Source organism: Myodes glareolus, chromosome 1 (genome assembly GCF_982192425.1).
Source record: "Myodes glareolus chromosome 1, mMyoGla1.1, whole genome shotgun sequence".
Taxonomy (NCBI): Eukaryota; Metazoa; Chordata; class Mammalia; order Rodentia; family Cricetidae; genus Myodes; species Myodes glareolus.
Window position 1 is genome coordinate 58913868 of NC_142026.1, and position 16572 is coordinate 58930439.

The window sequence follows — 16572 nt, forward strand, 5'->3', positions numbered from 1 at the left end:
ATGCGGATCTGGCCGAGCGGCGGGCCGGCGGGGCCGAACAGAGCCGGGCCGGGCCCGGCGGCGAACGCCCGCAGGGAGGGCGGTGCTGCGCGGCGAGCATCGGGGACCGCATCGGCGGCCGGCGCCCAGGTGAGCGGCCGTGCGGACGGCGGCCCTTCCCCAGCATCTCCCCACCTGGCCCAGCTTCATTCCCCCGCACCCTGGCGGGCCCGAGCCTACTGGTTTGTTTAGCCGGGTGGAGGTTTGGGATCCAGCGTGCAGCGAACCCCCTCACCCCTACCTAGTCCAGTCTCTGGCCAGGCGTGGGTCACCCCAAGGCCTTGTCCTTCCTAGGCCCCACTCCTCCGCATGGTTACTGGACTGCAAGGGCAGAGAGGCGCGGCTTTGGAAGGGTTAAAGCATCGGGTCTCATCTCAGCGCCCCACGGCCTTTGCCAGGGCCGGCAGGACCCCTCTTTCTATACCCCCACCACCACCTCCCAAAGGCCAGAGCTGCTCCCTGAGCCCGGCAGAAAGCTCGCCAAGTGCTAAGCGCCTCCTCTGGCCCAAGTATCCTCCATTGGGGAAACAGTTGTGACCACCCATTAACCGGGAAGGAAATAAAAGCACGGAGAAACTGAGTTCAAGCTACTTAGGTTTCCACACAGCCGGAACAAAGCATCGAGCCTGCCTCTTCTTGACTCTTGGACAGAACCCTGGACTTGCTAAGCCCAAAGGGTGAAAACTCAGACTTGTCTGGCCCTGTGGCTCAGTGGTGGAACACACGGAAGTGTGAGGCTCTGGGTGCAATTCTGGACACTCTGGGAGGAAGAACAGCATAATGAGAGATGTACTGAGTGCTTGCTGTGTACCAGATACCGTGTTTGCCGAGTGAGCAGCTCGGTTCATCTTCAGACACCCTAAGGATTTCCACAGATGACTCAATGAAGAGCAGACGGGTCCGTTGACTTGACTGAGTTTACGCTGCCAGTCCCTAGGTAGCCATGTGGTCTCTTACAGGTCTCTATGGGAGAAGGGAAGAAGAGCAATGGGTTGTAGAGAGCCCACGGAAAGGAATAATCTACCGTTGGCCACAACTTACAACCTACGTAGCATTTTAAACTCTCCCGAGTTTGCAGTTGTCTGGGTTCTTTGAAAAGAGTGTATTATTCTATTTTTATAGTCTTAGAACTAGGCCTGGGGTGTGTATGTGGAGGTTGTGTTGGAGATACGCTTGGCGTCAAATAGGTATTTATAATGTATCAGGATTCTAGAGGTAGACAGTGCATCAGCCAGCTATGGAATGCTGTGTAACAAATCACCCTGCCTCCTACTCACTGTCTTGGATTTTTGTTTGTTTGTTTTTTGAGACAGGATTTCTCAGTAGCTTAGGAGCCTGTCCTGGAACTTGCCCTGTAGACGAGACTGGCCTCAAACTCATAGAGATCAGCCTGTCTCTGCCTCCTAAGTGCTGGGATTGAAAGTGTGTGCCACCACTGCCTGACCCAACTCACTGTCTTGAAACACTAAACATTTATTTAGCTGTCAAGTCAAGAGTTTAATAATTTAGGTTAGACTTGATAGTCCAGTTCTTCAGACCTCAAGTTTTAGGGGTGTCACAGTGATAGCGGGCATCATTGGCTGTAGCTGGCTTTGTCTGGAGAGCCTGTGGCCCTGGACCTACTCTAGTCTAAGATCACAGTTAGCCCAAGCAGCCTCCTGTGTCTAACGGGCTCCGGACTGGCCAGCTAGTACTTCCCAGTCAACTCTGCCAGTCAAAGTAAGTCATGTGCTAGAAACCAGGGTCTAAGGGAAGGATGTCTTCCCCAGAACCCATAGACCTTACTTCGCCAGGAAGTTGGAGAACAACACAGTTACACAACAAAGGGTGGTGACTACAGGGGTGAACATTTGGGGACATTAATCCACTCAGTTTGAGCCCCAGCAGCTGACTTAGCTGTATAACTCAGGCAAGTGAGTGAATGCCTTCATGCCTCAGAGTTCTCCTCTGTAAAATGGGTCTAATGATAACTGATCCCTAAGGAATTAAACACATGAAAGCACATAAAGTCCTGAGCAAGGCCAGGACTCAGATGTGTTACTCTTGCCGTCCCTGCTGCATGGTGGAGTTCTGAGAAGAAGTGTCAGTGCTCAGTGCTCTTCAAAGAATACAGTGGCTGCCGAGCTGTAGTAGGCACGGGCTCGGGTTCGTTCCTGCTGCTCGCTGAAGTGGCCAGGCTCGACGTTGTTATCATGCTGACTTTTTTTTTTTAAGGCTGTGGTGGTGCATGCCTTTGAACCCAGCACTTGGGAGGCTGGGGTCTCTGTGAGTTTGAAGCCAGCCTGGTCTACAGAGTGAGTTTCAGGACAGCCAGGGTTACAGAGAGAAACCCTGTCTTGAGGGAAAAAAATTATTCATCATTTAGTAGTAGTGTTTAACGATTTATTGTTTACTTTCTTTATATTAAGTGTGTTTGCTTGCTTGAGTTTACGTGAACCATGTGTGGGCAGGAGCTGATGGAGGCCAGATTCCCCCGGAGCTGAAGTTACTAGCAGTTGTGAGCCACCATGTGGGTGCTGGGACTGAGCTGAGTCCTCTGCAAAAGCAATGAGTGTTCTTAACCACTGAACCATCTCTCCAGCCTGTCTCTCCTGTAGCCCAGATGGGTCTTAAACTACTGTGTAGCTGAGTGTAGGCCCTTTCTACACCCCTTTTCCTCCTGCCTCACCGAGCAGGCTCATCTTGGGTACGTGTGTGCGTGTGTGCTTGCGTGTATGTGTGTGTATGTGTGTATTTGCATGTTTCTGTGCATGCATCAGCGTTTTTTGTTTTTGAGCCAATATATCTCTGTGCAGCCATAGAACATGCTCTGTAGACCAGGCTAGCTTCAAACTCACAGAGATTCACCTGCCTCTGCCTCTTGGGTGCTGGGATTAAAGGTGTGTGCCACTACCACTCAGCTCTTATTTGACAATTTATTTATTTTTATTTTCTGTGCATTGGTATTTTGGCTGTACTCTGCGTGAGGGTGTTGGATCCCCTAGAACAGCAGTTACAGACAGACAACTGTGTGCCACCATGTGGGTGCTGGGAATTGAACCTGGGTTCTCTGGAAGAGCAGCCATGCTCTTAACCGCTGAGCCCTCTCTCTAGCCCCTCTTGTTTATTTTTGAAGATGGGGGTCTCTCACTGAACCAGACCTCACTGCTTGGCCAGAATGGCTGGCCAGTGAGCTCTGAGGACTCACGGTCTCTGCCCCAGTCATTACTAGCTAGAGTTACAGATGTACACGCCTATGCCCTGTTTCTTACATGGGTGCCAGAGATCTGAACTCAAAGCCTCATGTTTATGTTGCAGGCATTTAACTGATGGCCCCAGATGATGATGATGATGATGATGATGATGAAAATCGAGACTAGGTCTCACTTTGCAATCCTTGTTAGCTTGAAACTTACTATGTAGGTCAGGCTGGCCTTGAACTCACAGAGATCCACCTGTTTCTGCTTTTTGAGTGGCTGGAATTAGAGACGTGTGCGACCATACCTGATCTGGTTTATTATTCTTATTTGATTTAGTGTGTGTGTGTGTTTAGATAATCAAGTGTCCAGATACCTGTGAAGGCTGGAGATCAACTTGGGTGTCATTCCTCAGGTGATGTACATCTTGCTTTTGAGACAGGTCCTTTGCTTGGCTGGAAGCTCACAGATTAGGCTGTCAGGCCAGCAAGTCCCAGGCGTCTGCTTGTCTCCAATCCCCTAGGATTACAAGCATGCACCACTATATGTTTGGTTTGTTACATGGGTTCTGGGAGTTGAATTCAGATCAACACACTCTTGAGATGTCTCTCTAGCCACTGTTATTTGATTCTTTGAGACAAAAATGTAGCTATGTAGCCCAGGCTAGCCTGAAATTCCCAATCTTCCTGACTCAACTGTGGGTTGAGTCAGGCAATGCCCATCACAATTGGCTTTTTACTTTTCTTTTTTCTTTCTTCCTTTCTTCCTTCCTTCCTTTCTTCCTTTCTTCCTTTCTTCCTTCCTTCCTTCCTTCCTTCCTTCCTTTCTTTCTTTCTTTCTTTCTTTCTTGGTATTATTATTGTTGTTGTTCTACTGTGAAAGACAGAGAAACCCAGACTGAGACAGGGAACTGAGTGAGTAGGCACCCACTGAGAGAATGAGAAGTGGGTACTCTGGTCTCTGGCCGTTTCCTGCATTTACCTTTCTTTCCCCATTCCCAGGCCTTGCCATCCCCAATGGCACAAGTTCAAGGAGAAGTGGACAACATGGAGGGCCCACCAGCCTGCAACAACAACAACAACCCTGCAGCCCGCTGGGAGAGTCCAGATAGGGGCTGGGATCGGGAACCTCCGGCAGCTGCCAACACCACTGCGGCTTCCCTCTTCGAGTGCTCTAGGATCAAGGCCTTAGCAGGTACCTGGAAAAGAGGGTGGCTGGGTGGAGTAGTGGGAGGAGGCCTCTGTGGCGTTGGTGTCTCTTAGTGCCTGAGAATCTTGATGCCTGGGAACATGGAAGAGTCCCCGCTGATTGGCTCTGCCAGTGAAGTCCCCACTGCGTTGGAGCTGGGTCTGCATCTGCAATGTCTATGCAGCCTCCGCCAGTGAGCACTGGTGCGCCCAGTGCTGCTCGGGGACTAATTTCAGCTCGACTTAGTTCTAATTTTTATTTATTTTTCTAATTTAGTTGAATTGAAATAATGACTCAGGGTTCCTGGGTGAGGCAGTGCACCCACATAACTATCCAAATGCACAGTCCCAGAACTATGTCATTTTGTTTTCTGTTTTTGTTTTTGTTTTTGAGACTGGTGGGGGGGGGGTTGTTTATGTAGCCCTGGCAGTTCTGGAACTCACTCTGTTGACCAGGCTGGCCTTATACTCAGAGATCCTCCTGCCTTTGTCTCTAGAGTGCTAGGATTAAAGGTGTGCACCATCACCAATCACGGGACTTTTTTGTTAGTTTATTTTGTTTCTCAAGACAGGGTTTCTCTGTAAAACAGCCCTGGCTGTCCTAGAACTCACTTTGTAGATCAGGCTGGCCTTGAACTCTGAGATCTAACTACCTCTGTCTCCCAAATTCTGAGATTAAAGGCATGCACCATCACTGCCCAGCAATATTCTTTTTCAAGACAATCTCTCTCGGTAGCTCTGACTGTCCTGGAACTTGATGTATAGACTAGAATGGCCCTAGATTCACAGATAATCGCCTACCTCTGCCTCCTTGTTAAAGGCCCGCAAAAACCTGTGCCATCACACCCCCAGCTCTCATTTTCTTTCTTTCTTTAAAAATTTAGATTTTTGAAAAATTATTTAATGTGTATGAGTGTTTTTGTCTGTATGTTTGTCTGTTTACCACATGCATTCCTGGTACCTATGGAGGTGGTGAGCTTCCACATGAATGCTGGGAATCGAACCTGGGTCCTTAGCAAGAGCAAAAGTAAGCCAGATTCTCAGCCCTCATTTTCCCTTCCTAAGGCGAGGTCTTTCAGTTTAACCCAGGAATTCACAGCCTTCTCCTGCCGTAGCTTCCTGAGTGGTGGAGCTGGTCCTGAAATGCCAAACGATTCTATTTAGGACTGTGTTTATATTTCTTACATTAAAAAAAAGATATTATCTGTAATTATGTGCAGGTGTGTGCATGTTGAATACAGGTGTGTGCATGTGAGTGCAGGTGTGTGTGTGTGCTTGTGTGTGTGAGTGCTTGTGTGTGTGAGAGTGCTTGTGTGTGTGTGTGTGTGTGTGTGTATTCAGAGGCCAGAGACATTGGGTCTTCTGGAGCTGGAGTCACAGGTGGCTGTGAGCCCCCTAGTGTGAGTGATGGGAACTGAACTCTGGTCCTCAGGAGAGCAGCTGAGTGCTCTTCATTGATGAGCCATCTCTCCAGACTCCTTGTTATGTTATTACATCTATCTGTCTGTCTACATATCTGTCTGTCTGCATGTCTGCATGTGGGATAACATGTGTATAGAAGTCAGAGGAGAATTTGTGGGAGTCTGTTCCCTCCTTCCACCATGTGGGTCCTAGAGATTGAACTCAGGTTATCAGACTTGATGGCAGGCCCCCTTATCTACTGAGCATTCTTGGTGGCCCAAGACTTTGGTGAGTGTGTGTGTATGTGTGTGTTTTGCTAAAATTCTTTCCCTGGGAAAAGTGTAAACAATGTCTGTTCCCTTACCAGGGTCTCAGTGATAAGCCATGCTATGGTGACACCAAAGTTCACCCTTGGGCACCAGTGGACGTGCTGTGTGCAGAACATAGGTGAGGAGGGAGGTACAGTGGTGTGGCTGCTGGACTGGAAAGTCTTTACCCTTCAGGGATGATGGAGTCCTGCCTAGTCTTCATACTCTAGCCCCTCCCTGAGGCCATGCACAGTTAGGGCAGTGTTGCAGTCACCATACGATTGGAGCCTCTGGATGTCTATTAGGGAGTCTCTTAGAAGTCAGCAATCACATGTTCGACTGTGATGACCTTTTGCAGTCTGACATGGCTGAACTCCCAAGGATGGTGGTTGTTTGGCTGGCAGGATAATCCTCAATGAGCGTGTTTTATTTATTTGTTTGTTTATTGAGGCAAGGTTTCTCTGTGTAGCCCTGGCTGTCCTGGAACTCACTATGTAGACCAGGCTGGCCTGGAACTCACAGAGATCCGCCTGCCTCTGACTTCCAAGTGCTAGAATTAAAGATGTCTGCTACCATGCTTGGCCTGTGTTTTAATTTTTAATATAAAAGAGTTTATTGTGCTGGGCAGTGGTGGTGCATGCGTTTAATCACAGCTCTCGGGGGGCTGAGGTGGGCAGATCTCTGAGTTTGAGGCCAGCCTGGTCTACAGAAAGAGTTCTAGGACAGTCAGGTCTCTACAGAGAAACCTTGTCTTGAAAACAGCAACAACAGTAAACCCAAATCAAAACAAAATAAAACAAGTGTATGTGTGTGGATAGTTTGCTTGCAGGTGTGTGTGTGTGTGTGCGCGCGTGCGCATGTAATACACTCAGAGACAAGCTCTGGGTGTCCTCATCTGCCATCTTCCACCTGATCCTGGTGGAAAGGGTCTTGCTGACCTTGGACTTTGGATTTTTCTGGACTAGACTTGAAGACAAAAGCTCTGGTAATCCTGCCTTCTGGTCATCGCAGAGCCGGGGTTACAGGCTTAGGTTGGGTGCCTGGCTCCTTATGTGCATGCTGGGATCCCAACTCAGGTCCCCGTGATTGTCCAGTGAGTGCTTTTAGCCACAGAGCCATTTCCCCAATCTCTGTGTTCTGTTTTTCACCATGTGTGTGCATGAGGTACGTGTGTCAGTGTGCTTGCTGTGGCGTGCATGGCATGAGGAGGTCAGAGGACAATTCTACAAGTCAGTTCTCTCCTTCCACCTTTGCCTGCCTTTCAGGGGTTGAACTTGGATCACTAGACGTGTACAAGCTGGTGCCCTCACCTACTGAACTATCTCACCAGCCCTGTTTTCTTTTCTTCTCTTTTCTTTTATTCTCTCCCCTCCCTCCCTCCCTCCCTCCCTTCCTTCCTTCTTCTTTTCTTTTCTTTTTAGACAAGGTCTCACCCTATATCCTACCTCAGCCTCCCAAGTGCTGGAAATACAGACATGTACCCCACCACATGACTTTTGACAGTGTATTGCTTTGTGGCTCAGGCTGGTCTCAAACTCCCAATGTTTTTGCTCAGCTTCCTAACTACCAGGATCACCAACTTTATTACTGTGCCTGGCATGCTACACTCTTTTATGTCTTTGGTTTATTCTTTCAATATTATGCTTGTGAGTTCATCCATGATGTCTAAGATTCCACACTGTAGACACACCACAGTCTACCTGTTGACCTGTTGCTGGGCCTTTGAGCATCAGGTTGGGACTACACATGGTGATTCTGTCAGCTTCTGGCACATTTCTGGGTGGCCAGCCCCCGAAGCTGGGAGTGAACTTGTTGCAACCTAGAGTGTGTGTTTATTTGTATTAATTTCAGGTTGCTGTGACCAAACACCCGGTAGAGACAATTTAAGGACACTCAACTGCTTTAGTTCATAGAGGTGGAGAAGGTGTGGTGGGGTTAGTGACAGGAGAACATGAAGCAGGGGCTTCTTATATCTTGGTAGATCAGAAACAGAGGAAGGAAGTGGTAAATAGGGGCTGGGTAACCTTCTATCCCATCCATAATGGCCTGTTTCTACAAGTCTCATCCCATAGCCTAGGACCACTAACAATGACAACAACAGAAACAAAAAAAGAAAGAAAGAAAGAAAGAAAAGAAAGAAAGGAAGGAAAGGAAAAAGGAGAGACACTAATTGGAGACCAGGAGTTCAAAAAATTGGGAGACATTTCAGAGTCAAGCTATACCAGGGCATATCTGATTTTAGTGGAAATGTTCAATTTTATTTTATTTTATTTCTTTTTAAAACCGTTTTCCATTCCCATCAGGGCTGTGTGAAAGATAATAGCCAGGCATAGATCTACACCCCTGCACTCTCAGAGTTTGGATAGAGCTAGGCAGTCGTGGTACACACCTTTCATCCTAGCACTCAGGAGGCAGAGGCAAGTGGATTCCTGAGTTCGAGGCCAGCCTATTCTACAGCAAGGGCTACACAGAGAAACTCTGTCTTGAAAACAAAAAAGAGGAAAAGAAAAAAAACTTTAAAAAAGAAAAGAACTTGGATGGTCGAGGCAGGAGGATCAGGAGTTCAAGGTCATCTTTGGTTCCATAGTTTGAGGATAGCCTGTCTCACAACTGTGCACACACATGTGGTGGCCAGAGCTTGACATCAGGTGTCTCCCTCACTCAGCCTTTGCCTTATTGGTTTTGACACAGGGTCTGCCATTGAACTAGCCAAGCTTGCCAGTTTGGCTAGATTAGCAGCTGGCCAGCAAGGACTGTAGCTTTGCCCAGCTCTACATCCCCGGTGCTGGGATTACAGGTGCACACTGAGGGACTAAACCTTTTAATATATGTTCTGATGCATCAAATTCAGGTCCTCATGTGTGTGTGGCAGATACTTTCTGACTGAGCTACCCCCCAAGGAGGGTAGATTTCAAGCTTGGAGGTAGAAGAATAATACAGATGCTAGGGACAGAATAAGATATACCCAAGCATGGGTATGGGACCAGACAGAATCGTCAGACTGATAATGTCTTATTCAAGCAATCTTTGGATGAGGTCTGGAATCCCATCTGTTGGGAGGCAGAGGCAGGAGGATCAGAAATTCAAGGTCATCCTTAGCTACAGAGCAAGTTCAGGGCAGTTCTCAGCTACAGGAGACCCCTTGTTAAAAATAGGACTGACAAACGGCTCAATGGTTAAGAGCACTTTATGCTTTTGTAGAGGACTCATGTTCAGTTCCTATTACCCATGTCTTATAGCTTACAGTCCTCCATAACTCCAGGTCCAAGAAAGCTGGTGCCTTTTTCTGGCCTCTTCAGGCACCAGACATACATGCAGTACACACTTACATTCACGCAGGTAAAACATTCAGACACGTAAAATAAACAGAGGCTGGGCAGCTGCCTTTAATCCCAACACTCGAAAGGCAGAGGCGGGTGGATCTCTGTGAGTTCGAGGCCAGCCTTGTCTACAAGAGCTAGTTCCAGGACAGGGTCCAAAGCTACAGAGAAACCTTGTCTCGAAAAACCTAAAAATAAATAAATAAATAAAAATAAAAAAGGAAGGAAAAAACAAAACAGGATAGACTAAATGTGGAGGCGCATTTGCGCCTTTCATCACAACAATATGGAGGCAGAGGAGGGTAGATCTCTTGAGTTCAGGACCAGCCAGGTCTACACAGTAAGACCCTCTTTCAGGCAAGCAAGCAAACAAGCACAAACAACAACAGCAAAATCCAAAACAATTATTTTTTGATCAGAGTGTGGTAATACAGACCTGGAATCCCAGCACTCAGATGTGAAGGGGAGAGGACTGTTGGGTCCCTAGAGGACAGGTCTTCGCACCCCCACTTGATCTGTTTTGCACTCTTGCAGTTGGTTGAAAACAGGAACAAAAACAGGAACAATCTGTTTTTTTCAGCAATGTTTCTAAGGATGTTTACCCCTAAGCCACTGAGTTATGGTGATGAGCTTCCTGCTTTTGCTGTCTTGGCCTCCCCTGCTGAGGGCTATATATACTGTGTGAGAAAGTGGAATAAAGGCTTGTCTGCAGAACCTGAAGTTTTGTTGCATCCCAACGTCCCTCGCTCAGAAGACCGACAGTTGCCGTGCTGGCGCGGCAGAGAATAGGTAGTTCAAAGCTTTCCTGGACAGTTGAAAGTCAGTCTTCACAACTTACTATGATTGTTTCAAAATAAAAAAAGGAAAAAGAAGGCTGGGAGTGTCTGTCAGTAGTAGAGACCCTGCTTAAAATCCCTCAGCCCCTGAGCACCTGCCTAGAATCCCCCAGTGACAGGCTGGACCTAGTGGTAGGTCACACGTTCAGAACAGGAAGGTCTTAGTTTCAATACCTAGAATGGTCAGTTCTAAATGTCTGACTGCTCCAATTTCAGGAAGATATTTTTTCCCATTTAGATCATAAAACAAATGATACTAATTATTTATTATTGTGTGGTATGTGGGTCAAAGTCATTGATTGTTCTCCCATATGGATATTCAGTTGATTCAGTGCCATCTATTGAAAAGGCTTTCTCTTCTCTACTTAACCTCAATGTTATTTGAACCTAGCAACCATATGTGTATAGGTTCATGAATGGGTTCAATGGAACTACCACTGAGCCACGCCCCAGCCCCTCACTGGGGGATTCTAGGCAGGGGCTCTACCCCAGCCCCTCACTGGGGGGATTCTAGGCAGGGGCTCTACCACTGAGCCACACCCCAGCCTCTCTGACAAATAGATGCAGGCTTGAAACTAACAGAAAGCTTAGTGAACTCTCAAGGCTATCTCCCCTTCCTGGTCCTCTGTCTTCCTTTGAGAAGGGTCTTGATATTGCATGTAGCTCTAGCAGGCCTGATATTTGTAGACTAGGTTAACATTGAACTTGTGACAATCTTCCTATCAGTAGCCCTCAAAGTCTGGGATTATAGGTGTGAACTTCCCATTTGTAAAGAGGAATTTGGAGTTGACTTGATGGTGTGGAAAGTCCTGTATATGTGTTGCTTTTATTGGTTAATGTAGCTGCCCTGGCCTGTGATAGGGTAGAGTAGAGCTAGATGGAGGGGGAAACTAAACTGAATGCTGGGAGAAAGAAGGTGGAGTCGGGAGACACCATGTAGCCACCGCCAGAGGAGAAAGACGTGAGCTGCCAGCTGGAAACTTGACGGCAGGCCACAAGCCTCATGGTAAAATATAAAATAAGAGAATATACTTAAGTGATTGGTCAATCAGTGATTTAAATAATATAGTTTCTGTGTGATTATTTTGTGGTCTGGGCAGCTGGGAACGAACAAACAGCCTCCCACACAACTTGAAGGTTGTTTTTTTATTTTCAATAGATTCTAGAGAATCTTGAAATTGTAGAAATTCAAGATTGAAGGAACAAAATTGTGATGAATTCTCTGTTTTGTTTTGTAATTTTATTTTGATAATACTCAACATTCATGGAAACCTACCCTAGACCACATGGCTGGTGATCTCATAAGGGACAATGTTGTGGATTTGGGAATTTCTGATCACAATCTGTTAGTATGAAGCACAAATCAAAACTGCAAATGCCCAAGGTGGGAGGTATATGTATGTAAATGGTAGAGCCCCTGCCTAGAATCCCCCAATGAGGGACTAGGGGTGTGGCTCAGTGGTAGAGCTCCTGCCTAGAATCCCCCAATGAGGGACTAGGAGTGTGGCTCAGTGGTAGAACTACTGCCTAGAATCCCCCAGTGAGGGTCTGGGCTGAGGTGTGACTCAGTGACAGAGCACTTTCCTAGAAGGCTGGAGGACTAGCAGAAAACTTTCAATTGTGGCTAATAGTTTCCTTCTCCTCCTCCTCCTCCTCCTCTTCCTCCTTCTTCCTCTTCCTCTTCCTCCTCCTCTTCTTCCTCCTCTTCCTCCTTTTCCTCCTCCTCTTCTTCTTCTTCTTCTTGTTTTTCAAGACAGCTTTTCTAAGTAGCTATGGAGCCAGTTCTGAAACTCACTCTGTAGAATAGCCTGGCCTTGAAGTCACAGAGATCTGCCTGCCTTTGCCTTCGGAGTGCTGGGGCTAAAGGTGTGCGCCGCCCCCACCCAGCATTAATTTGTGACTAATATTATTTTGGGATGTAACTGTATGTGCTAAGCTACTGTAACAACTAGAGACAAATGCACATGCTGGAAAGGGTTCTGAAGTTTATTACCTTCTGGATGGTCCTGAAGTGAGCAGCCTGTGCTAGGGTGCCTCCAACAAGGTACTTAGTAAATTCCTTTTTATCTTGTGTTCTATGGCCTGTGGCTTTCTAGCCTGTAGGAGTTGGGAACAGAATAGGAAAGCCAAGATGCAATTTTTTTCTTTATTTTCAGTTACAGACTCACCAGAAGTCAAAAAGATGGAACAGACAGAAAGTGATCAATAGCTGCATTTATAATGAGCAGAGGGCACTTGGGGGGCCAGGCAAGGGGACTGCATGAACTGAAGGGCAGGCTGTGCCTCAGCGTGAGATCCTGTCTTAGAAAACCAAATACTGGGCTGGAGAAGTGATTCAGTGCTTAAGAGCACTGCCTGCTGGTGCAGAGGACCTGGGTTTGGTTCCTAGCATCACATGGCAGCTCACAGCTGTCTGGAAGTCCAGATGCATGGGATTCCACTCTGTCTTCTGTCTCTGCAGGCACCAGACATGCACTTGGTACACATACATAGGCAAAGCAGTCATATGCATAAAATTTAAAAATATTTTTAATGATTAAATATGCAAATACTCAGTGTAGTCACCACATTAACCAGGTAGTTCATGTCTAATTATATCGAGTTCTCACCTTGTTTGAGGCCTCACTTTCTTTGTGACCATGATTCACAATATCAAGTGGAAAATTCTAGAAATAATGACATTATAGTATACATTTCTTTATACCACATTATTTTTCCAGTTTACTCAATTCATTCATTCATTTATTATGTTTTGTTTGCTTGCTTGTTTTGAGGGAGGGTCTTTATATGTAGACTAGGCTGATCTCTAACTCACAGAGATTCATGTGCCTCTCCCTCCTGAGTGCTGGAATTAAAGGTGTGCTCCAACATGCCTGGTAGTCATTTTTTTTTCCTGAGTGGTGCAGTGAGGTTGAGACATTGTCTTAAACAGTCAAGTCTGGCCTTGGACTTCCTCTTCTGTGCCCCACATTCTGGGATTACAGGTACAAGTCATTAGGCCAGCCTGTAAATTCAAACTTTAAAACCTTTTAGTTTCAACCTAGGCATGGTAGTCTGTAGCAGGCCTCTCTTTGGATCATCATCTCCTGAATAATGACAAGGAGAGTTTTTATTACTTACGAAAGCCTGGCTTTATCTTAGGCCGGTTCCCGACTAAGCTCTTAAAACTGAAGTTAATTCGTTTATGCTAATCTACATTATGCCATATGGCTTGTTACCTCTCCTCAGTACCATATGCCCGACTTCCCTTGCATCTGGTTGGCAAATCTCCAGCCTCAGATTCTTTCCCAGAGTTCCTATCTCTAACCGGAAGTCCCGCCTATCTTCTCCTGCCTAGCTATTGGCAATTCGGCTCTTTGTTAAACCAATCAGAAGGTGTCTTAGGCAGGTAAGGTAAAACAGAGACACATCTTTACACAGTGTATGAAAAGATTATCCCAACAGTGGTCCATGCTGGGGATCCCGAGAGAGACCAGGCAGGGAATGGTGAGTTCAAGACCAACCCCATGCTATACAGTAAGAACCTGTGTCAATAAATGAATACATAAGTAAATATAAAATATTTGAAGTATAGCTCACATTACAAGATGCTACATAAAGAGAAACAAAAACATCCAAGCTTAGTGTTCATGCTTGTCGTCCCTGAATTTGGGAGGCAGGAGAACTGAAAATTTAAGACCAGTCTCAAAGCACTTTCAAAGCCAGCATGGATCACATGAGGGAAAAAAAAGTGGGAAAGAAAGAAAAGTGAGCTAGAGACATGGTCAGTAGAGTGGCCACTCCAATAATAGATGGATAGATGGATGGATGAAGTCAGTTAGGATAGCGAGCCAGGACGATTTCCCGTGGGGATGGTATTTTAGGAAACATGTGCGAACAGGTGTGTTGTCACTGGGCACGCAGTAGCAGGTCGTGGGAGGCACCCACGCTGGAAGAGGTGCCAGGGCCCCCGTCTTGGGCCAGTAGAAGATTGGAGGGTGGTGGAAGGGACGCTAGACGTAGATGAGCGAGTCCTAGCAAGGCTGAACTCAATATTTGTTTCTTTCAGATGAGCGAGAGGCTGTGCAGAAGAAAACCTTCACCAAGTGGGTGAATTCGCACCTCGCCCGCGTGGGCTGCCACATCGGGGACCTCTACGCAGACCTTCGGGATGGGTTTGTGCTTACTCGGCTCCTGGAAGTGCTGTCCGGGGAGCAGCTGGTGAGGGCGGCCTCAAGGGCTGGGGGAATAAGGGCTGGATTCTAATTAGGGCCCTGGCTGAGGTACAGTTAGAGTCCTACAGGGCACGGTGGGCAAGCAGTCCCTTAGTCAGATAGGTAAGGGCAAGGGGCAGTTGAAGAGGTGGCCTCTTTCAGAGCCCCATGGAGAGGCGGGGCTTTTTGAAGGAGGTGGGACTCTTACGAGGATGGGGTGAGGCTGGGGGTGTTTCCGTTGCAGGGGGCGAGGCTCCAGAGAGAGGAGATGCTTTGTAGGGCAGGTAGAGCCAGGTTGGAGAGGTGAGGCTCTAGGGAGGGGTGGAGTTGGCAGTGAAGAGAAGAGCTTAGAAGGGACAGCCAGGTTGGGAGGTGGCAAGGGGCATGTCTGTAAAACAGGAAAAACTTGGAAGCCCAGGTCAATTGAGGGAGGCTGGGTGGGGGGTGGGGGGGGACTGCAGTTGCGGGGCAGTCTAGGTTGGTAGGGTGAGACCAAGGTCACGGATCTCTGGAGACAAAGGCAATATTGTATGAATGTCTTGATGTATGGGCTGGGGCTGTGCTTTGGGGTCTGATGAGCCGCATCCCAACGTGATTATGATGGGGCGGCGTGTACAGTGAAGGCCTAAAGCTCAGGACTCTCAGGGAGTTGTGTGGGGCGCAGCTATGTAGGAAAAAAGCCCAGTGACAGGAATTGAGCTACTGACAAGAAAGAGGAGGGGTCCTATGGTATAGCACCAAAGGAAGGGGTAGGGCTTCACGATGAGAGTGTAGCCAGGTGAATCACAAAGGGTCATTCACTTGAAAAAACAAGTGTTGAAACAAAAATTAAAAAAAAACAAACCAACAGCAACAATAAGGGCTTGTGGAGATAGGGAGAGTGTGAGATTGCATCTTACCCTGCAGTCCCGGCTAGCTTGGAACTCTGTAGCCCAGGCTGGCCTTGAACCCCCAGCGAGTTTCGCACGAGATTGAAGGGGCGTGCTATGAGCGAGGCAGAGCCGAGGGCTCCTTGCTCTTGGCCAGGTCCCCATCACTCAATGCCCCTGCTGCCCTAGCCGAGGCCCACTCGCGGTCGCATGCGGATCCACTCGCTGGAGAACGTGGACAAGGCCCTGCAGTTCCTGAAAGAACAGCGTGTGCACCTGGAGAATGTGGGGTCACATGACATAGTGGATGGGAACCACCGGCTGACGCTGGGGCTGGTCTGGACCATCATCCTGCGCTTCCAGGTGATCCCCCATGTTCTCCTCCACCCGTACCCCACACCCCCAGCACAGTCTGCTGCCCACCACAGGGCCTTAGGAGAGCACCTCCCCCAAAATTTCCTCCCATTTTCCAGGAACTCTGTAACCAGGTGGTGGTAATGAAAACAATGGTATCAATTAGTTGTGATCGCCCTTACTGCTGTAACCATATCTACACTGTTTGTACTTCCGCACTCTGTTCTAAACGTTGACATTTAATACACACAGAACCTTAAATTAGGTAGCGTTAATTAGCTCACTTTACCAGTGAGGAAAATGGTGTTTGTTTTTGTTTTTTTGAGACAGGGTTTCTCTGTTGCTCTGGAGCATGTCCTAGAACTTGCTCTGTAGACCAGGCTGGCCTCAAACTCACAGAGATCTGCCTGCTTCTGCCTCCTTAGTGCTGGGATTAAAGGTGTGCTCCACTACACCTCATTGGTGGGTTTTTATGTGTGTGTGAGAGGGGCATGCGCATGGAGGCCAAGGGACAGTTTTCAGGACTCAGTACTGTGCATTGCACCATATGGGTCTTGAGGAGAGAACTCTTGGGTTGTCAGGGTTAACAGCAGGTGCCTCTACCTGATGCACTGTTTCAACAGCCAAATTATTATTATTATTATTATTATTATTATTATTGGGAGTTTTAAGACAGGCTCCCACTTGTAGCTGAAGCTGGCCTCAGATTCTCGGTGATCCTTGTGACCTCAGTCTCCAGAGAGCTGGGGTCTCCACCCAGCATGATGGATTTAATATTCTGAGTTACACGGAGCTGGATGTTGGAGCTGCGGCTCAGATCAGGCGATCTTGCTCCACTAAGGAAATGAACAGGCAGAATCAGCTTTTATGGAGCTCACACTGTAATAAG

General features: G+C 47.5%; 1 protein-coding gene and 1 long non-coding RNA gene across 2 annotated transcripts in view; one reads left to right on the forward strand and one right to left on the reverse strand.

Annotated features, from left to right (window-relative positions):
* The window catches only part of Sptbn4 (spectrin beta, non-erythrocytic 4), an 85838-nt gene continuing 69266 nt past the window's right edge, over positions 1-16572 (forward strand). The window contains exons 1-4 of the mRNA XM_087907477.1: positions 1-129; positions 4217-4409; positions 14316-14467; positions 15519-15692. Of these exons, the coding sequence (XP_087763603.1) occupies positions 1-129; positions 4217-4409; positions 14316-14467; positions 15519-15692 (648 nt within the window). The remainder of the gene's footprint in view (positions 130-4216; positions 4410-14315; positions 14468-15518; positions 15693-16572) is intronic.
* On the reverse strand, positions 617-9962 carry LOC148123372 (uncharacterized). Its single transcript, XR_015738185.1, has 5 exons — positions 9868-9962; positions 7812-7930; positions 4197-4413; positions 3592-3734; positions 617-1002 (listed from the first exon to the last, which is right to left on the reverse strand). It is a non-coding gene; the product is annotated as an uncharacterized LOC148123372 (long non-coding RNA).